Genomic DNA, 22,765 nt, shown 5'->3' with positions numbered 1-22,765 from the left:
TGCCAATGTTCCATTAATGTGTTGAATAGACATTCTCTCTTCAACGTAGTGTCTGTTTACAAGATAGAAAAAATACACCTCAAATCCAATTGACATGAACAAAAAAATTGAAAAAAGTACCAACCAAATGTAGGTCCAAGGAGGAATCAAAAAATGTTTTTTAAACCATGTAGCAAAAACAGAGATTTTTGAAGGGACTTTGATGTGGTAGAGTTAGTGTCAAATGAAAATCTGGACTCAGTTGCCAAACATGTTGCAGGGATTCTGCTCCTACACAGAACTGAGACTTAGGACCTTAGTGAATTAGGGTGTGCCAAAACTCACCTTAGTACTCAACATCCCCTACCAGACTAGCATCAGTGTCTCATTAGCTCTTAGTCCTATAGCAAAGAAACCAATGTTTAGACAACCCAGAACATGCGACTTAGGTTACCTCAGGCAATGTGAAAAACAAGAACACTCTTTCGTTATACTCTCATACCAGTCCAAAACAGGGAGTAAAAAGAGACACAAGCAAGTTTGAAATATTTATTTCTAACGCTGTGTTCTCATGCGCAGCACCTTAGCTAATACAAGCAGACATATTATTAGAAACAAGATTGTCAGCATAGTTACTATTCCATAAAATACAAAGGGAGAAAGCATGTTATAATGCTAAACAGAAACAGGTTAAATATATACCTATATTTCACCCTTCCTTGCGAGTAGGTTATTTTATAACTAAAGAAGGTCTCTTTGGGATTACATAGGCGGCCCCATACCTCTGGTATTTAGCAGAAGTGGATCACATCAAATGCTGCACAAGCTCTCAGCCTACGAATGTTCTCCAAGTGTGTGTGATCATGCCTACGCAGTGCATTATTAAACGCACCAATATCAGAGGTGGCCACAGCTGCATATGTGTTATGTCTAGAACGTGCGCTGATCAGCCCGAACAACAACCACTGTGTTGAAATAACCTTGAAGGCCTCGGCACTCACTGTTCAGACTAAGCTTACCAAGCAAGGCTACTAGTGTAGTAAAACATATTATTCTCGTGTGAAGCAAAACACTCTGCTAAACTCTAAACAATTAATAAAGTGTATGCCGTGTGCAAAAGGCAGCAGAAAGGAAAAATGGCGTTTAAACTTCTAATAAGCTCATGTCAACTTAACACTGTGAATGCAAGGCTCAGCCCCAAGACAATACTGAGCCATTCTACTAAATCTACACCCCTATAACCTGACCATCTAGACTCCCCAATCCAAGCAGAGGAAGTAAACTATGTTAATTGTTAGACTTCGGGTGAATAAGTCACCAGGTCTCAATATCTTTATGCCTTTTTGCAAAATGTTTTACCAGATATTGATACCGATACAGATATGTTATTAATTTCTCTGCAGACCCTGCCACACAGATAAACAACATGTTGTAAGCATTGATTTTGGTTATCCCAGCACCCGGGCAAGACCCTACACTGTGCTTCTCTTTTTGACCAATTTCCTTTTTCAACGTGACTGCAAAATTGTTTATCGACATATTAGCCCAGTGACTGTAACCTATAATTCTAGGCTTGGTTGACCCAGATCAGTCCGAAATTATTCCCATAAGGAGCTTGAGTTCTAATACCAAACAGTTTTACCTGCTATAAGAACATTAGCAGAACAAGAAAGGAGAGAGGGCTCTTGATACAGTTTATTGGTCCTACTTAGATGAAACTGCCAACATTATGGATTGAGTACTACATTTCACAATTCCGTCTTCTGTGGCTACAACAATCCCTGAGCTAGAGTCAGAATGATTGAGATCTTTTTGAGGACATTTCCTATACAGAGACGCAAAAGATAAGACTGCCCTTTTTCACCCCTGCTCTTAGCATTTTATATGGAGCCAGGATTGGAGTGTGGAAGAAATAATACTGACAGCACAGGGTTTAAAATAGGACAAGATGTACATAACATAAACATATGTGCAACTAACTCATTCATTTCACTTACTAACCCAATAAACTCAATTCCAGCACCGTAAGGAGATCACCCTCTTCGGAGATGTCTACAATTCTTCAATCTGCAGATCCTGAACAGCAACCCCAAAGGTACAGCAAACACAATTAAAGAAACGATCCCCCACTCCTTGGTCTCTCAGTCAATATCCTACCTTAGGATTCAACTGGTGACTTCCGTAGAGTCTCCATCTTGCCTTAACTGAAAACCTACTCAGCTCTATTAGTCAAGACCTGCAATCTAGTCAATCACTTGGCATATCTTGTCTCAGCAGATTTGCTGCATTTAAGACGGGAGGACGTACTCCAATTATGATCAATCTGGACCTCGCCTCTACTTGTTGATATAGAGGATTCTGGCAAGTGGAAAGAGCTGCGTTACAAAAGACCAGGTTGCCTGTATGACCACAATGGGATCCTTTCATTTGAGCAACTCAAAAAAGACTATGTTGTACCAGAATCTGATAGTGCTATCTTGAAATCAGACAGTGGGTCACTCACAAATCTGTTAGATGGCACACAAGGATACCATTAACTATATTCAAGAGCTGGTTGATCACCAAAGAAACTTGTCTAATCTCTATCATCAACAAATTGCTTTTACAGGTAAGAAGCTGGGCAAAACCCCTAGTCAACGGAGATGGGAGTTAGACTTAGGAAGATCACTCAAATCAAAGAATGGGAGGAAATCTTTTATAGAAAGCTAGTCACTGCTTTATGACCTGAAGGCAGGGAATCGGCCCTGAAAATAACCTCTTACTAGCACCTGAGCCTGGCAAGAATACATAAAGAGGATTCTGGGAAATCTGGAGCGGCTACAGTAATCCAGGTACATTGATCTATTTATTCTGGACATCCCCTTGAGCGATGGACTGCATACAGTGTCCCTATATGCGGACGACCTGTTATTGTATATACAAGACCTTCATGCTGTGCCGCCGGAGATATCAACACTGTTCTGTAGATTTGAGGCGATATCGGGCCTAAGTGGGCTAAGTCAGGCGATCACTCTTTCCGCGAGGACGTAGTTGCGATCAATATAATCATTAATGGAATTGCACTTGATTGGTATCCGACCACGTTCAGATACCTAGGAATATATATTTTCAGGTCCCCAACAAATATATACTGGAGGAAACTCTAGTTTGCGCCATCTCCTCAATAAGAGCACAGATGCAATTCTGGAAGACCTTACCGCTCAATGTGATGAGCCGTGTCACCTTAACCAAAATGATAGTATTACCCAGGTTACTGTATTATTTTGCGAATCTTCCAGTGTTTGTCCCAGTGAGGATCTTTGGAGAATTGGAGGGGTAATCCGTGGCTTGATTTGGAATGTGGGGCGGCCCAGGATAGCACTGCAGAAACTATATGCACCCCCGGAAAGTGGAGGCTTGGCAGTTCCTCATCTGGAACTATATTACTTAGCTGCACAATTACAGTGGGTTGCGAAGTGGCTAAGCAGCAAGAATCTGGCGGACACACCGACCGAGACAACAGCTTGGACGCAAGCCCAGATATGCGGATTGTTTCACCCGCTAGCGAAAATTCCTCGCCCGACACAAATACATGTTGAGTTGGCTCATAGGTGCTTTAGGAGAAGTCTTCACCTCACAAAAGACAAAAACCCATATGCCCCGATGCTGCCACTTCTCGGGACCCCCAGAGGCAGAGACCCTATAACGGACATGACATTAACGCCCTGGGTTGAAGCGGGAGTGGAGACACTAGGAGACTTGTACGCAGACGGTACCTTACTTCCTTTTGTGACACTAACAGTAGATAATTGATTACCAGTGGGCCAGTTCCTTCTATACGCAGCCATTACGCAAACGTTCACACCAGCATGGGGTGTTATGACCAACGAGCCGCCGACACATCAGTTATTGCAGTACCTGCATGTAATGGGGGAGGAGTCGCATGTGATACATTGGCTGGTACAAGCCCTGCTCATCCATGCATTGAAGCCACTGCAGAGACTCCGCACATATTGGACTGAAGACAGAGGCCGTCCCTGGACTGATAAAGAGTGGGAACACGTTTTAGCTAGTGCCACACACATGCCGCAAAATTCACGATTCAAACTCATACAAAGCTACATATTTAACACAGGTCGTATCTTTCACCAGACAAGATCAATCAATATTTTAACATCATTACTTCCAAATGCCCAAGGTGCTGTCTCCTAGGTGCTGGCCTATTACATATGCTGTGGTCTTGTCCCCTGCTTTTACATTATTGGTGTGCGATATCGAAAATACTTGCCACTGCACTAACACTGAAGTACCTTTCATGTGGGAGGTCGGCATCCTGGGGTTTTACAAGAGAACCAAGGCCAACAAGGTGAGATCCAGGTTTCAGGACCTGGGCCTCATAACAGCAAAACGACTTATAACTAAGAGATGGAAGCACAAGGACCCACCAGAGGTATCACATTGGATGAAATCCCTTGAAGTCTGGGCACAGGCGGAGGGCACCACCCTACACAGGGAAGAAACGGCAGGGTTGCGCAAGTATCCCATTGCACAGACCTGGGACGATATGCTCAGAACTCTCACACACTCTAATGCCACACTGCGAGCACCCCTTGCACAACAGGCGGGACCTATCACCTGATAAGCCACCTGGACGCAGATGACGCACTGCCTCTGCATGTCACCTCAACTGCAGCTGTTAGGCTAGGCAAAGACCTCACACTCCTTTACAACACTGTACCAAAGTAGCTGCTGTCACACGTTACCTTATCGCCCATACAACTGCATAGAAAGCAGAAGCAGCAGCCCTCACACTATACTCGCATGCTAGCCTAGTCGCGACTGCACCCAGATGGCACACTAAACACTAGATATATACACCCTCGGTCATTTGAGGTCTCTTTTGTTTTGATTTATTATTTGCTGTTGTTGGATGTGGTTGAATTGTTATAAAAGATAATATCTAGTGAACGGACTAGGCATTTACATGTATATCGATCTATTTGCTTATGTAACGTTATGTGATGCAATTCAAGAGCTGAGTCAAAATATGAATAGCCTTTGCCTGTATGCATTGATGTTTTCACGCATTACTGTTCGCTGTCATGAAGAGGCGCACTAAACACCTCCACTCTGGTCCTCAATTGGAGATGACAGAATGTGCGGGCCGCAGGAGCCCAAGACGACTTACTAACGCATGAGCAACCGTACACTGCAGACACGGATGGCACTAAAACAGTGAGAATGAAATGCCTTGCTTTATATGCACAGTGTTATAGAACAAGTGATGTTGTTGCCAAAGCGATATGTATCAATGCTTGTAGACTAATGTAACAGAAAAGATAAAACGCAATAGAGATATTTAAAAAAAATAATTGATCTATTTATTCTGGCAATGTTAAAAATTGACAAAATATTGTAAAGCAGTCTTAGATGGCAGACCTGATTTTCAACACCAGGAACCCCCAATTCATATAATACATTATTCTTGATCTGCTCAACAAACAGTCCATACCGTCTTTTTTCTACAAAGGTAAACAAATGGTACTGTCTGTCTATGCAACAAAACAAGTTATTTCCTTATTCTAATGTAGAGATAAGTTGCTCGACCACAGAGCATTGCTCTATAGGCTACAGGGGAAGGAAAAACTACCTATGGGAAGGGGATACACAGGCAAAGACTTTCAGAAGTTTAGGCACCATTTATCAACTTCCTTGCAGGTGAATTTCGAGTGCTCGCTTGCCCCAGATATAAGAGTCTTATGAATTATGCAAGAAAATGCCAACCTAGAGAAATCGGAGCCAAACCCTCACCTTACACCGCAAAGTGAACACTCCGCTCAATTTAAAGTTCATACAAATTATCTTCCTTTACAAACTCAAAGTGACTATAATTATAATCATTTGGGGGGTAGGGGGGCAATGAGGGAAAAGGGAGAGGAAAGGGAAAAAGCTGAACGTTAATGTTGACAATTATTCCCTCACCGGCCTATCAATATTGGCTGGTATATATATTAAGTGATTATTGAAATCAACTAAAGGAATTAACCCATACATTAAAAGAAGTTACCATCTTTGCAAAAAACAAAGGGTGCAGAGTTTCAAAGTAAAGAAGCAGCAACGGAAAACCTCTACTACCGGATCTAGAAAACTTACATTTATGACGCTGTAAAAGGCATTGGCCAGCTGATCTAATTTTAAGGAACGGTTTGTGCTACTCAAAGTCCTTTTTCTGGATGTGAGTGAAGTTATGAAGCAATTTAAGGTCAATGCAAATTTCCTTGAACTTGATCACCTCACTTATAGGCAATCAGTGAAGCGAAGTCAAGGCTGCAACGATTGATCATTTCAAGCGAGGCCTACTACTAGCATAGCAGCTACATTTTGAAAACCATATAATTTTTGCAAGAACTTCTTAGATGAGCCTGTGCTGTGTACCATGGTTACCTGCATATCTTCTGTTAGCAGCAAGATAGAAATTTGGAATCTGGTATCCCTAAACTCAGAATTTAATAACACATCTGTGACGAGGGGGTCGGATCGCAGGCAGCACTGACTTACGATTGCGTAACTCGGGTTGGGCGGGTAAAAAGGGAAGCACAAAGCCGTCATTGCCACGAAATCGGAGTCCCCGAATCCCCGCCCTGAGCACCACCGTCACCTAATGTTTTCTTGGAGTGTGCACCGTGTGTCTCCTCACCTCCTCTTCCTATCACGTATCACTATTGGACACCAGACTGAATCCAGTCACTTTCTTAATTTTTTTTACACGCTTGATCATCGCGAGTCCATTACACGGGACGGCGTCAAACCGAACTGGAGAAGACGGGAGAAGACTTCCGCCAAAGTTCGTGCCTCACTCGAAAAGGACTCAGACTTAATCCTTCCTTATTACAGACCAGGACCTAGAAAAAAACGTGCATTAAGGCCAATAAAATCCAGCTTAACTCTACCAAGTCTCCCTGCGTCTTCCTCTGCCCCGCTACAACATCTTTTAGGAAAGATGGTTTTTAAATTCTAAGTTTGGAAATAGCACTTTTAGAAGGTGACTATTTTCTTGTTCAGCCTTTCTGTGTGCCTCTACCTGTTTTTGGATAGACTGTCTGGTTTCTGAGTGACAGGGGCTGGGGTGGCTCCAGGAGACTGGGTGAGTCAGCACTAGGCTGAATAGACCTATCTGCATGTAGAATGGTGGGAGGAGTAGCACCTGGGTCTGAATAGGGATGTGCCTGCCTTCCACAATGCTAGCTCCACCTCCTGCGTTGTGTCTGATGACCCTGGCCCACACTCACAAAGGAAGAAGATGTGCACTGGCAGAGTGCACCCAGAACTGGTTTGGACTGGGTCCAGCATCCCTCACATAAGAAGAACAAAGACTTTGGGGGTATAAAAGTAGAGCTGAGTAAAATTAGATTAGAAAAAACTTTGTGATCAAGAAGGAATCCCTGCCAAAGAAGAACAGACAGGAAGACTAAGGAAAAGTGCTGCCATTGCTGAGTGTCTGGAAGCGGACCTGCAGTTACTGTTATTACTGAGGAGAAGGACTAAGGGACTCTCTGCTGTGTGCTGTGTTCCCCTTGCTTGAAGAGGAATTGTGCTGTGTACTTTGCCCCCCTCTGAAGTCTGCCTGTCTCCAAGGGCCTGAGAAGAGCTGGCCTTCTGTTGTGAACTCAGGGACACCAAAGTTTACAGAAGAAACCCCTTTGTCAGTGCTGAGTGTGTGTGGCTACGCACTAACTGTGGCCTTGTGAACTTTGTCCTGCCTGCCCGTGTGTTATTTGACTCGGTGTGCTTGTCTGCACACAGTGGAGCTCTGCGTGAGGTCTGCCGTGCCTCCTGAAAAACAGTCTCGGCGCTTGAGAGTGCGTGCCAGTGCACTACCCGAGACTGTACACAAGGGGCCGAGATCACCGCCGTCGGCCCGGTACAACGGAGGAGAGAAGTGACGTGCGAGGGAGAATCACAGCCGCCAGCCGGGGTGCCTTGCAGGAATCGTTTCCATTTCCCCGCCTACATCAAGGAGAAGTCGCGCTGGGATTGGTCCCAGCATCAAGGGTTTCCCCTAACAACCAGGAGGCTCGTCCAGGCTTAGCCACGTTTTGGAAAGCACAGCGCAAGGCGTCCCCTAGCAACCGGGGCCTCCCCATACTCGTCATCAAGGGTGGAGTCATACTGAAAGCCAGGGAACGCCACAGAGGAAAGAGCTTCCCCGCCAGAGATCCGCACGAACTGCCAAGCGATATTCAAGGGGGATGTCATATGGATGTCCAATATCACCAAAGCTGTTTGCGGTGACAACTGAACCCTTGCTTATAGTAGTGAGACAATCACAGGACAGGGCACAGAATCTGTGGAAGAACACAACACGAAATTACACTATTTGCAGATGACCGGCTTATGTTTGTGCTAGGCCCTAGAATTTTCAGTTCCACCTGTGCTTGATCTGCTAGCCAAATCTGAAAGGCCTTCAGGTTATAAAGTAAACCTCCTCGTAAAGATGAGGCTCCTGTTGATACAGCCAGGATCAAAGCAACTATCTCCTTTAAATTTAAAGATTACTCCCTGAAATACCTAGCAGTGCACTTAAGGACTCAAATAACTGAACTGTTTAGAGCTAACATTGCACCACTGATCAATGAAATTAAAGAAAAGCCATATAGATGGAGTAAACTAACTATCTTTTGGGTTGGGTCAGATGCAGCCAGCTAAATGACAGTGGTTCCACGGCTACGTTAAACATTCCAGGAAATCCAGATGAGGATTAGGAATACTATCTTCTGTGCCTCTCTGTTAAAATTTCTGTAGCAGAAGAAGCATCCAAGAATACCCCAGAAATTCTTGGACGTTCCTAAACACCGGTTGCGGCTGGTATTCCCAAATATTAACACATACCAAAGGGTCTGTCAATTTATAATCCTGGAAAATGGTTGTTGTGAAATTCTAGCTGTCACTGGGTATTGTATTGTAATTGCATTTATATAGCGCTTACTTCCCCTGACGAGGCATCGTAGTGTTCTTTCGGCGAGTAGCACACTACTCCGGAACCCAAAAAGGATTAGTGGTGAATTAGTATAGGGCAGTGGTTGCCAAACTTTTTTGACCCGTGGCTCACTCGACCTAATTGGCAGTTGGCCGTAGCTCCCCCCCATTTATTTACCGGTGGACGGGTGGGTGGGGATGTAAGCCCGACCTCTGGAGTACTTCCTGTTGCACTCTGACTGCCCCCTCTGTCCATGCCAGCCCCCACGCCCTCAGACTGCCCCTTCTGTGCATGCCTCCTTTCTTCGTGACCTCCGACTACCCCTTCTGTCTATGCCATCTCCATACGTGCCTTCTGACTACATACAAATCTTGAAATTAATATATTGAACCATTGAACAAAACGATAGAACATGAAATGTTAAACTTGTTCGACTTTGCTTAAATGTTTTGTATATTTCTAAGGTTGTACCGGGCAACAGCTATTACGTAAGCAGCGTAGCGATGAAACATACGAGGTTAGGGCGGGGCAAAGAATAGTGATTGAAGGAGGTTGGATTATGTTTGACGTAAGTTTGGAGGGATAACTAGAGGTCAGTAACTCATGGGAGATGGGAGTTTCTAAAAGTCGAGAAAAGGAGAATCATGTGGGCGGGATTAAGGTGTTTAAAACTCGAGTTGAAACTAGAGAAGGACAGGAATAGCAATTGGGGGAGAAGATGCAGAACGTTATGTTCATAGCTGATGAGCAAAGAAAGGTACGTTGATACGCCACAAGTCTATCGGCCATACACGTGTAATCCTCAGATAGTGGAAACCTTATAACTCGGCAGTACTGACCGTCACTTTATAGTGTTAAGTACAGAGCGCATAATCTGTGAAACCTCCTTAGTAATTTGTGTAGATGACACTTTTTTTTGCTTATAGAGGGAAAACGCTGGCTATGGGAGGTATAACTTGGTATGCAATGGGGCATTGAAAACAGCTTGATAACTTATTGACATGTGGACACAAGTTTAAAAATGTTAATGGCAATATATCTGATTTTAACTTCACAGATATGAACCCCTGACGAAGGGCCATAACGGCTTGAAATGCATTGGGTTAAACATGATCATATACTCTTGGTGCAAGGAATTTTACATGCTGCATTAAAGGCGATTGGGCATTATGCATGCATTTGAAAATTGAAATCACCTTGTCTTGAACATATCAACAAACGAACAATAAACTATCAAAAATATGGAACGAAAAAGTGGATTGTGGATTAATTGGTTTACGATTAAGGTTATCTAACCTATATGGCGTGATGCATCCTGGGACTGATAGTACTTCGTATATCAGTGTCTCGTTTTCATTCCCAAATATTAACACATACCAAAGGGTCTGTCAATTTATAATCCTGGAAAATGGTTGTTGTGAAATTCTAGCTGTCACTGGGTATTGTATTGTAATTGCATTTATATAGCGCTTACTTCCCCTGACGAGGCATCGTAGTGCTCTTTCGGCGAGTAGCACACTACTCCGGAACCCAAAAAGGATTAGTGGTGAATTAGTATAGGGCAGTGGTTGCCAAACTTTTTTGACCCGTGGCTCACTCAACCTAATTGTAAATGTGGGTGGATCTGCACACCTGTATTATCTTACTTGTGTAATGAGTTGATGCAACTGCAATCACTGTTGGTGTGCAGTGCTATGGGAGAAAGGACCTGTCCCCCGGGAAAATTACTTATGTGTGAGTCTAGGGAGAAACCGTGACTGGTAAGCAATGCACAGTCTAAAGGCACTGGGCCTACGTTTTTTTAACAAACGTTTTGCAATTTATTGAGCAAATTCATATATTCCAAAGTTCTCAAAAAACCTCCAAATTAATCATATATCAAGTTAGAACTCAAATGTTAATATATGTCAACATAGTCTGATCCATTTCTCAGTATTAAAACATGTATACCAATTATTGGTTATCAAATCAAACATTCATAGTAAATTCATGAACAACCCAATGCATTTCGGGTTCATCCCGAACCCTTCATCAGGGGAAATCACGTTTACAAATATCCACATGTATATGTAGTTAAACTTCTCGGAGTCAGTCAGATTGCGAATCTACAATGAAGACATACAATAGCCTTAGTTACAATCAAAAAGGATGAAATATCTATAGAATGCAATTATATTCAGCATAGTTCATATTCCTGTGGGTTTTTGCATGCTCAAAAACGACACTCCTACCAAAAAGAGTGTCCCGGGAAAGACTTCCCACTTGAGAAAATCCAAAAGTGAATGTGAAAAATAAAACAGTGTCTTAGAGATAGGACCCAATCACCAAGAAGATGAATATAACACGCAAAATAAGTAAGAGAACTCAATAGTGTACTCCGTGTCTTTTGTCCATTAAACACACACCAGTGTAATCAAAGCGCAACCCACGCCATGTGGTACACCTGAACAAATCCTATGTTATACCTCCAATGTTCTGATGGAGCAAAAAGATATTTCTCATAAGTCCAAATAATCACCGTCCTTCCTATGAGAATAAATGGAGTTTTACTAGTGTGCCTTCCTTTTTAACCCAAAGAATCCAATCACAACATTAAGCTAAATACTCACAACGGGGTTGTGTGTCAGGTCCAAAGTAATGATAAGGAGCGATGTCGATCTTGTGTTTCACTAAAAAGGACAGTAGTAATAAACCAATAGTTATAAGGGTACCAGCCTATTCAGACAGTCTGCATCAGTGCTCAACACATTCAAAACATCGCGTCTCCATCTTACCTCCAAAGCACAATTAATCGCCCCCTTCGTGTTGCTTGTATATAAGGTAAAAGGTTTTTTTTTTTGGTTTTTTTTTCCAAGACCTTTATTAGATGTAAAAAAGGGGAACTGTACACAGCCTCGTCAGCCTACAACCTGAGATATCAGGCCGGCAGCAGCTTAGAGTAGTAACACAGCATCAAAGCGCTATCAGGTGGAGACACTTCGTTAGACACAGCATGTCGCCTACAACCCCTACGGGCCGGCCGCGTCAAAAGTAGAACAAGGTCATGTACATTGCGTCATCTTACTAATTATGTTCCAGAGCAATTATAACTCAGCAGCTGAACATCAGAGGTCTCTTATTTTTCTGTTCTCACCCTCCTCCCCCACCCCCCCAACTCTCAAAACCTGAGAACAAAAGTGAGGAATCAACCGTGTACAATCCCCCCCTCATGTATGTCCACCCTGCAGAGTATGTAATTCAGCATAATGACCGGGGCAGAGGGAAAATATTTCTTCCAGGGGAGTGGCTGAGGCGCAGGTGTAGCGCCCTGCAATCTCAGGCATGGGGTACTGTAGAGGAGGAGTGAATCGAGCGGTTAGGTAACGTGTCTGCGGTCAGGAAAGTGATCTATGCGTGCAAGTAACGGGTAAGTCCTGTGTGAGCATCTGTAGGTGGGAAGCGTGTGTGGAACGTGCGAGAAGGCCCATATCTCCCAGTAGTGTGGCGTGTGCAGGCTGGCTCGGGGTCTGTCACGAAACGTTTACTGCAGTGTAAGTGTGTGCCCCCGTGACTATCCCTGTCATGGTGTAATGTTCGTTCATGAGGGTGGCGTGCGGGGGATCTGATGAGTTGGGGTGGGGGGGGGAGAGGAGGTCTGACGGGGAGGGTTGTGGTAAGGGTGGAGTATTCTCCCAGACGCATCTTATATGAGACATGGGTCGGATTTAGCTAACTATCCGGCTCTTCTGTGTCGTCGTCCTGTGCTCGGAGGAGATAAGCAGTGAGGGGTCCCCATAGGTCCTTGGGACGCATTTTATGGGGCAGCAGGTCCGCATAGTTGTGCAGTTGTTCTTGCCATGTGGACATGGTTGACAGCCAAGACTTAAATTTGGGGGCTCGTCCCCTTCCCCACCTGCAGGCCAGATGACGTTTCGCCAATAAGAAACTTAGTGCGAGAAATTTACGATGCACCTTGAGGGTATATAAGGTAAAAGGTATCTGAAAAGCCAAAATTAATCCTCCATTAGGACAAGTAACTGCTAGTCGTGGAGAGTTATGAGTAGAGTAAACTCAATTACCCCTACCTTCCCGTGTTATCACGCCGTCCGAACGTCTAACTGCTCCTCGTGTGTGTGCTGCATCTAATGCCGATAACAATTCGTAATCTAACTGGAGGGACGCGGTGCCACCCTCCATTCAGCCATTAACATCAAGAAAGGACTCATAAGGATTACGAACTCCCTTATCCAAGATGGTGCTCATAGTCAATGTATTACTTCAGAAGCCTAAATAAAACGAATCCGTGAATACGAAGATAAAAGGAATAAAGAAAAGAAAAGAAAAGAAAAGACAATAGGGAATGTAGATAATAGTAATAATAGGTAACAGATCAATATAAGATAAAGTCAAGTGCAGTATTGGTATTTTATCGTCAAAAAGTGTGCAAAATACCCCTCACATTCTAGGGTCATAGAGGGTGACCACCCTTATAAAAAACACAGAAGTTCATAATGGCATTTAGACCCCCTGGGATTACGGTCCCTCATTTTTTGATCCATTGTGTCTCTTTCCGTGAAAGTGTAGTATTTATATCCATGCCTGTGTGTGGTACTATACACTCAAGGATCGTGTATCTGAGTTGCGGAATGGTGTGACCTGCATTAATCCAATGTGCTGCTAATGCGGAATTCATGTTTTTGTTGCGTATTCGACTCTTATGCTCCACTATCCTTGTTTTTATTTTTCTGCTTGTCCTGCCCACGTAAATTAGTCCACAGGGGCACTTTATGGCATATATGACATTCTCAGTTGTGCAGTCAGATGTGTGTTTAAGGGGAATTGCTTTTCCAGTTTGGGGATGATGAAATTCCTTCCCAATGATGACATTTCCACACTGCCCACAGTTATAGCACTTCCTCATTCCTTTGAATACTTTCAACTATCTAAAAAAACGAGTTTCAATATCCCGGTCCATCAGATCTCTAAGATCCAATGACCTATGCCTCCTGATCTCTCCCCGCTTTAGACTTTCCAGAATGGGTGGCAGAGGATTCAGTGTCATTGCTGCAAAACTATGGAACTCCCTGCCAGTCGATCTCAGATTCTGCTCTTCTGAATCTGTCTTCCGGGCCAGACTCAAAACCTGGCTCTTTTCTAGACTCTGATCTACCACTTCATTTCCCCTGTCTGTTCCCTCCTTCCCCTCTAAGACTCAGGTTCCAGCGCCGGGACACCCCCCCGGGGGTAGCTGCGCGCTTTACAAGCTACATAAAATAAATAAATAAATAAATAAAACTTATCTGTTCTGGGTGCTTTTAACAATTCTCGAAGGTTCTGAGCACGAGTGTGAGCAAACAGAGGTACTCCGGTTATAACTCCATCGAAATCAGGTTCATTTTCGATCAATTCCCATCTCTTGCGGATAATAGCTTTGATTTTAGGGGCTTGATTTGAATATTTTAAGACAAACACCTCCTTATTTTCTCTTGGTTTGTTTTGTTTCTGTAATAGATCTTCTCTTTTTTTACACGATACTGTCCTTCTCGCTTCAATTAGAGTAGAATCAGGATAACCTCTAGATTTATACCTCAATACTTGATCATCCATCAATTGTTCGCAAATTTCCTCTCCCGATGTTATTCTTTTTATTCTCATTAGTTGTGAAATAGGTAAATGTTTTTGTAAAGAGAGGGGATGGGCACTTGAGAAGTGAAATGCACTGTTAACATCAGTGGGTTTTTTGTAAAATCTGGTAGCTAATCCGGTGTGAGTCTTTGAAATTTCAATGTCCAAAAAGTGTATTTTACTTTCATTAATGTCATATGTAAATTGTATCCGACTATTGAAGGAATTCAATTCATGAAGACATTTATCCAATGTCGCACGTGGGCCTTTCAAGATTACCAAAATGTCATCAATATATCGAATGAGCATAATGGCATTTTCCTGCCAGTCAGGATGGTGGAGTATATGTTTTTCTTCGAAATGCGCCATGAATGTATTTGCATAGGCAGGTGCCCCTGGAATTCCCAAAGAGGTACCTGTCCTCGGTGCATAAAAACGGTCCTGCCAACAAAAATAACTATGAAATAGTGCAAAATGTAATAGTTCCAACAGGAACACACTTTTCTCATGTGGTAAATTTGAGTTGAGAAGTCTCCATTCCGTGGCTTCAAGTCCTTCTTTGTGGGCTATAGAAGTGTATAACGCGACCACATCAATGGTACAGACCAATACATCTTGAGTGAAAATTTCTTTGATGGAATTAAGTTTTAGCAAGCAGTCTGTTGTATCTTTCACGTAAGTTGTCCAAGTTTGGACAAGTGGTTGCAAATAGAAATCCAAGAAAAATTCTAATGCTTCATGTATAGATCCACACCCAGCCACAATAGGGCGGAAGGCGGGATTATTTCTGTCCTTATGTACCTTAGGTAACATATAAATCGAGGGAGTTTTGGAGTGTTGGTTGTATAGATACTGTTTTTCTTTTTCAGTGATCACTCCCATTGCTACTCCTTTCTCCAAAATGGTACACAAAATTTGTTGTAGTTCTTTTATAGGGTCTTGTGGTAATTGAAAGTATGTATCTTCGTTAGAAACATCCAAGTTCACACTATTCTCATAAAAAACAGTGTCGAGAACCACCAGGGCTCCTCCCTTGTCCGTCGGTTGAAAAGTTATTGAGCGATCTTGTCGCATGTTGTTTAGAATCCTCCGATCTTCAGATGCAAGATTAGAGTAAGGAGATGTTGAATATTTCACTTGTTCCAAATCTTTTTTCACCAGGGTTTCAAAATTATCCAAAGTTTTATGGGATGTAGGCAAGATAAATTTTCTTTTGGGTTTAAACTGAGTTCCAGTTGTTTGAGTGTCCAATATTGGCCCACTTGAAAAAAACCATCTTAATCGCAATTTCCTCATAAATTTAAATAGGGACACTTCCGTCTCCAAAGCATTTGAGGTGTATGATGGTACAAACGATAATCCCTTGTTAAGTATTCTCAATTCCTTATGACTGAACTTTTTGTGAGAAATGTTAATCACCAAGGATTCATCCATGTTTATCTCTTCAGGTCTCGTTTTGGTCACTACTCCGGAACCCAAAAAGGATTAGTGGTGAATTATTATAGGGCAGTGGTTGCCAAACTTTTTTGACCCGTGGCTCACTCGACCTAATTGGCAGTTGGCCGTAGCTCCCCCCCCATTTATTTACCGGTGGACGGGTGGGTGGGGATGTAAGCCCGACCTCTGGAGTACTTCCTGTTGCACTCTGACTGCCCCCTCTGTCCATGCCTGCCCCCACGCCCTCAGACTGCCCCTTCTGTGCATGCCTCCTTTCTTCGTGACCGTCGACTACCCCTTCTGTCTATGCCATCTCCATACGTGCCTTCTGACTCCCCCTTCTATCCATTCCTGCTCCCTTCGTGCCCTGAGACTGCCCCTTTCCTCCATGCCTGCTCCCTTCGTGCCCTGAGATTGCCCCTTTCCTCCATGCCTTCTCCCTTCGTGCCCTGAGACTGCCTGAGATTGCCCTTTCCTCCATGCCTGCTCCCTTCGTGCCCTGAGACTGCCCCTTCCCTCCATGCCGTCTCCTTTTGTGCCCAAAGACTGCCCCTTTCCTCCATGTCTGCTCCCTTTGTGCCCTGAGACTGCCCCTTTCCTCCATGTCTGCTCCCTTCGTGCCATGAGACTGCCCCTTTCTTCCATACCTGCTCCCTTCGTGCTCTAAGTGTGCCCCTTTCCTCCATGCCTGCTCCCTTCGTGCTCAAAGTCTGCCCCTTTTCTCAATGTCTGCTCCCTTCGTGCCCTCTATCCATTATCTCCATGCCTGTTCTCTTTGTGCCTTCAGACTCAGGCGCGCAACAACCATTGGACTCAGAGGGCTTCAGCCCTCCCAGTCCCCTCCCCCAGTCGTGTGTGGCAGCCCTAGGATAAGACCTCCTGGGCACACACGCAGCCGCACCCGAGCACTGCACAGGTCTTTAAAAGACCATTTGCATGTTAATGAGTCCTTGCTGTTGTTTCACCCCTTCCAAGAGCCCCTGCAGCTCCACTCTGCATGTTGCCTAAAGATCAGACTACCCTTTCTTTCCATTCCGGTTTCCTTAAAGCAGCGGATATTTACACGATTATGCAGGTGGCATTTCTAAATTTCTAGCGCCGCCACTGCAAATTTCCCACATCGTACCGCGGCGCCCCTGGCAACTCATAACGGCGCACCGGGGTGCCGCGGCGCACAGTTTGGGAACCACGGGTATAGGGTGATATTAAATTAATTTGAACGGTGGACATGTGAGTTTGCTAATTGAATTGAGAAAGGAAAGGGGAGGGATTGAAGAGGGAAGGGTTTGCATTTATATAGCGCTTGCTATCCCTGATGAGGTGCCAAAGGGCTTTTCGGCAGCTAGCACGCTACTCCGGAACCCAAACAGGACTAGTGGGGAATTAGTATAGGGAAATATGAAATTAATTTGAGTGGTGGACATGTTAGTCTGTTAGTTGACTTGAAAAGGATAGTGGAGGGAGAGAAGCAGGAAGGGTCAAGAAGAAAGTGTGTTTTTTTTTTAGCTCATAGCAGTAGGAGTGCATATGGACTGAGCGGTGTAGGGAAACGACCTCTGGGACATACAGCCGTTTCATGAGTTCAGCCTTGGATATTTGTGATTCCACAGCTTTAAACAGAAAGTTTGCCAACAAAAGTACAGGGTACAATAACTCGCAAGACAGAAAATGCAGGACGTTGACAGATATCTATGGTAAGGACCAAAGTCGGATGTTTAAGAGCTGTAAAAGAATATATAGGCAAGGCGAAACTGAGAGTTTCAGGTAATAAATACAGCACTGGGCAACGCCCTTGGCCTGTAGGGAGGTATCAACACAGCAGTTGACGAAAAAGAGAAAATAATGGCCTCTACAATATTCCAGCTCCCAGAAAAAAGACAGGAACAGTATATTTCACGCAAGCTTCATCTGTCCCACACACTCGTTTACAGGTGCTGCTATCCCTGGACCCGGGAGACAGATTTTATTAACTGCCCGCAGAGAGACTGCTGCTTGCAGGGTCATAGATAAGTAAATTCCCTCATTTAAAACGGCCGTTACATCATAAAGTTGACGCAGCAACCTTCCTAGAAAATTAGATGCTTTCACTAGACACCTATTGAAAATGTATATAAACAAATCGAAACGTATATGAAATGCCCCTGCCTGATACCAAAACGTGAAAGACACCTCATCAAGTCGATGCCAGAATGCAAGGGGTCTAACAAAACAAATCATTGACTCAATGGAGCGGACCCAGAGCTCCCTTCTGTATATTGTATGTTGGGTGGTAATGAGCCCAGGCAGACAGCTAAGGATGCCTGTAGCTTCATCTAAAAATGTCTGTTCAAGAGCTCTGGATCATGGGTACTCGCAAACATTTGCCCTGGGGCCACAAAGTATTATCTATGGTGTGACTGAGGTTCACGCTGATGCCAGCAGGGTGGCGATCAGGGCCGGACTGGGAACCCAACGCAGCCCAGGCAACTTTGTAGGAACAGCCCCTCACCCCCATTGGGCGAGTGTTACTGGGGGCCGATATTGCAACATCACTGCAAAACCGGCCCCAGTAACAAAAATCAGCCCCCAGAACTGCAAAACCAGCCCCCACCCTTCCAGCCTCCTGGGAAAACACCTGATGCCTGCTACAGCCAGTCCGGCCCTGCTGGCGGTAGGGGGTCTGGGTGGGTCTGATATTTTTTAAGGTGGTCGTAGGGGAAGCGAATGATGTACATCTAGTGGCTGCACTGCACAACGGTAAACCAGAAAACCTGGGATCAATCCCGACTTTTCCCTTGACCAACCTGTGTGATCCTAGGCAATTCTTTCTTCACTTTGCCTTCTTTTTCTCCATTATAAGAGGACCTCGAAATACATCAGTTCAGAAAAGTGCGCTGTACAAAATCTTCTCCTGTGTTTGATTATAATGTTGTCCACATATTTTAGTAACCTAGGCCCCCTAGAGGGTGCACGTGACAACTGACTTGCTTCTCAGTTCACTATTGGCATTGTTGTCAGGGTGGGTGGGGAAGCATGAATGTTTCTAAGTTCATGTTTGAAAACGATCACTTAAAAGAAAATCTCTCAATGCAGTGGTATGGTAAAACGCGTTTGCAAGGTAATGAACATACTTTCTTGAATTTTGAAGAAACAATCCTGTTTTTAAACGTTTGTTGCAAGAGGTCTTTAACAATAAAGTTGTCTAGATGATAACTATACTGATAGAAGACATCAGAGTTCCAGGTTCCGGCCCAGGGTCAGTGGCTGATGTAATGATGTCAGGATCAACCATATTTTCGGTGGTGCCGATAAAGTGTTGCCTTATTGTGAGGTGCTATGATGATCTGCGATGCTAGCGAGGTTCAGGAGTGTCCTTTTTTCCCTGTATTGCTATTTTGAAGTCATAGTGGTCATTTTCCTTGGGCGCCTTCGTACCTGATGCAACGTTCCTTTAAGCTAAACACAGAATCGCATTTGGAATGGAGTAAATGCATAGTTTTCATTTCGTAAATTAAAGGACATACCATTGCTTGTTACACTATGATCAAAAAAGGCAAAACAGCCTTTAACTGGGTAAACTCAACAAGAAAGAACAAATACTGACACTGCCAGGATATTTGGCTTTTACACAGTGGATGCACATGAAGCAACACAACACATGGGCCCAAATGCACACACAGCATGCACACATATGAACACATCTAATAATGGATGGAGTTTTCGCATTTTAGAACCATTTTGATAAGCTCTTCAGCGCCTACCTAAGGGTTGTAAGGTCTATACAAAATACTATAATATACAATACCTTACACTATGGGGCCCTTTCCAGTGAGGCCAGCCTCTTTTGGATTCAGGCTGGCCTCTCCCTGGGTACAAATCAAATTATTTAATGCATATATTGACATGTTAGCTAATGAGATAGCTCAGTGGGTTAACGACTCTGCGATTTGCAGGCTGCGCACTATTAAATGCGCAAAGTCAGGAGAGCACTGATTAAGCCACTTACTTTTCAATTCATTTTGAAACTGATTAGGTGGCATTATCAAATATTAACGACAGCTTCATGCAACCTCAAAGACAGCCTTGAAACTGCAAAATATAGACAGCACGTTATTATTCTGAAGAGGCGGCACTCAGAATATTTGCTGATTACCTTGATGGTGATGTAATTTTTTAATGATTTTGACATTTTCTCTTCACTCCCTTTAAGATGTAAATGACCTAATAAGAAGGCAAAAGAAGATAATTTAGTATTGATAGTCTGATCAAATGTATTTCTTACTTTCAAACCTAAAAAACATTCAGCAATACAAACAAAAACTGTGTTATTGTACTAAACAAAGAGCACACAGATAAACAATGTAGATTGTAAATAACTTACTTTACTAGGCAAGTACACGAGTATTGTGGGAATGGATAGTAAAAAATGTCTTAATTAAGTTGTGTTAAAGCGCAAATGCTTATTATGAATTAAGAAAAACACACAAGATGATGACGGAATGTTGCACAATGGCAAAACATTCACCCCTAGTCACAGATCTGGGTTTAATCCATCGTTATTTTGCTCACCAAGCCACCCCAGTTCAGACATGGCCATATGCAAATCAGTCTTGACTCTGTGCTTCATGTGAACAGTCCAGCCCGAACTGCCAAGCCATGTCTTTTCTGGACCAGAATCAAGCATCGTAGGACCGGTTTCTGGCTATCAGCCGTCTTCAGCCAGGATAGCTTGACTCCAGTGGCTTAGTGAGCAAGGGACTCACGTCTGAGAATACCCTTCCCACAAAGGGTGAACAGCAAAACAGACAAGATGATGGACGGAATGTTGCACAATGACAAAACATTCACCCCCAGTCACAGATCTGGGTTTAATCCATCGTTATTTTGCTCATCAAGCCACCCCAGTTCAGAAATGGCCATATGCAAATCAGTTTTGACCCTGTGCCTCATGGGAGCAGTCCCGTGCTCTCCATGCCACTGGAATAAAGCTATCCTGGCTGAAGAGGGGTGAAACCCCGAAACCGGTCTAGGATGCTTGTTTCCAGTCCAGGGAGGGCCTGGCAGTTCGGGCTGGACTGTTCCCATTGGGCGCAGAGTCAAGACTGATTTGCATATGGCTGGGTCCAAACTGGAATGGCATGGTGAGCAAATAAACGATGGATTTAGGCCCAGATCTCTGTACTGGGGTGAATGTTTGACATTGTTCTGCATTCTGTCCATCAAAAGTTCTTTTTGCATTTGTCACCCCGAGTGGGACGGGTTTGCTCAGACGTGAGTCCCGTGCTCTCCATGCCACTGGAATAAAGCTATCTTGGCTGAAGAGGGGTGAAACCCCGAAACCGGTCCTAGGATGCTTGTTTCCAGTCCAAGGAGGACCTGGCCTGGCAGTTCGGACTGGACTGTTCCCATTGGGCGCAGGGTCAAGACTGATTTGCATGTGGCTGGGTCCAAACTGGAATGGCATGATGAGCAAAAAAACGATGGATTTAGGCCCAGATCTCTGTACTGGGGTGAATGTTTGACATTGTTCTGCATTCTGTCCATCAAACGTTCTTTTTGCATATGATGAATTAAGAAACACTATTTGTAGGTCATCAAACTAGGTCCAGAAAGAATTACAAAGAGAAAAAGTGGGTTCCACATTAGCCCCCTTCAGTCATAGGCTTGTTTGAGTGAGCCCCAGAGACGCATTGATGGGCTTGAGTTGTGTTATGTGGAGCAAAGTTGATACCTCTAATATCAAACTCCCCAGTATCAAGTCCTCCTTTGCCCCATCAAAGCTTTCTCATTTTATCACAATGAGCTTGTTTCGAAAATTCACAGCAGATGAACTGTCCTGCAATTGATAGGAGAAAAAAGTACTGTGTTCTAGGAGGATCTCAGTACTTGAAAGGAGTGGAAATTGGAGGCTTGCAGGCAGCTTAGGTTGGCATGTAAATTGTATCTAGAGTGTGCAAGAGATAGTCCAGCCCCCTTCACCTCCAGCCAGGATATCATGCGCCTTGAGGAAGAGGAATGGGTGTACCAGAGTATCACTTAATTGCAGTACTGCAATTGTAGATATCTGAATTACAAGACAGAAAAAAGTGCCAAGTAATTAGATGAATACAGTTTAATCACCAACTTAGAATTATTTTTAGGGTGAAATAACATGAACTCAGAAAATATACCTTCCAGACCCTACTGACTATATCCAAAGAAACATGTTTTAAAGTTAAGGAAGAAATGGTTTGATAAAATATTTTGAGACAACATTTTGCTACTGTGGAAAGGTCAGCAATTGGCTAATAGTAGAATATTAATTTTGCTTAAGTCGTTCCACTACAATTACTGTCCTTACTTACAAACTCCACCATCCTGCTCTCATTGAACTGAATTGCCCCAGATGCTTATAATCAGGACCTTGTTTGGAAAGGGTCTGGCTAGAGATAGAAATGTCCCAAAACAAAAAGATATTAAGGGCTGCCATAGTTACATTTTGAAAACAAATCCTAATTTAAAATTGCACATGAGCAGACTTTCCTCTATCAATTTTCAGAAATTATGTTGAAACCAGAAGAAGAAACCTTATAAAATCAAATCTACATTAAACAAATCTTTTGAAGAAGTGATAAATAGGTTTTACATTTAAATATATTTTATTAGGGTTTAAGTAATCCATATAAACAATTCAAATTCTAAACTACAACAAGAGAATCTAGAGATATGCTTTTCTTAAGGAATGTTCAACCACCTCCCCTTTATGTCCATATTGGGGATACGAACACATTTCAGCTGCAGAAAGATTTTACTTGTTGCAGAAACCAAAGA

At 43.5% G+C, this 22,765-nt stretch overlaps 1 protein-coding gene across 1 annotated transcript in view; it reads right to left on the bottom strand.

Moving 5' to 3' along the window:
- The window catches only part of CARS2 (cysteinyl-tRNA synthetase 2, mitochondrial), a 465,610-nt gene that overhangs the window by 90,805 nt on the left and 352,040 nt on the right, over positions 1–22,765 (bottom strand). The window contains exon 9 of the mRNA XM_086934744.1: positions 20,109–20,176. Coding sequence (XP_086790870.1) covers positions 20,109–20,176 — 68 coding nt within the window. The remainder of the gene's footprint in view (positions 1–20,108; positions 20,177–22,765) is intronic.

Source organism: Lissotriton vulgaris, chromosome 8 (assembly GCF_964263255.1).
Source record: "Lissotriton vulgaris chromosome 8, aLisVul1.2, whole genome shotgun sequence".
In the NCBI taxonomy this organism is placed as follows: Eukaryota; Metazoa; Chordata; class Amphibia; order Caudata; family Salamandridae; genus Lissotriton; species Lissotriton vulgaris.
Note: the sequence above shows the minus strand (reverse complement) of the source record. Positions and strands in the feature narration are given on the sequence as shown.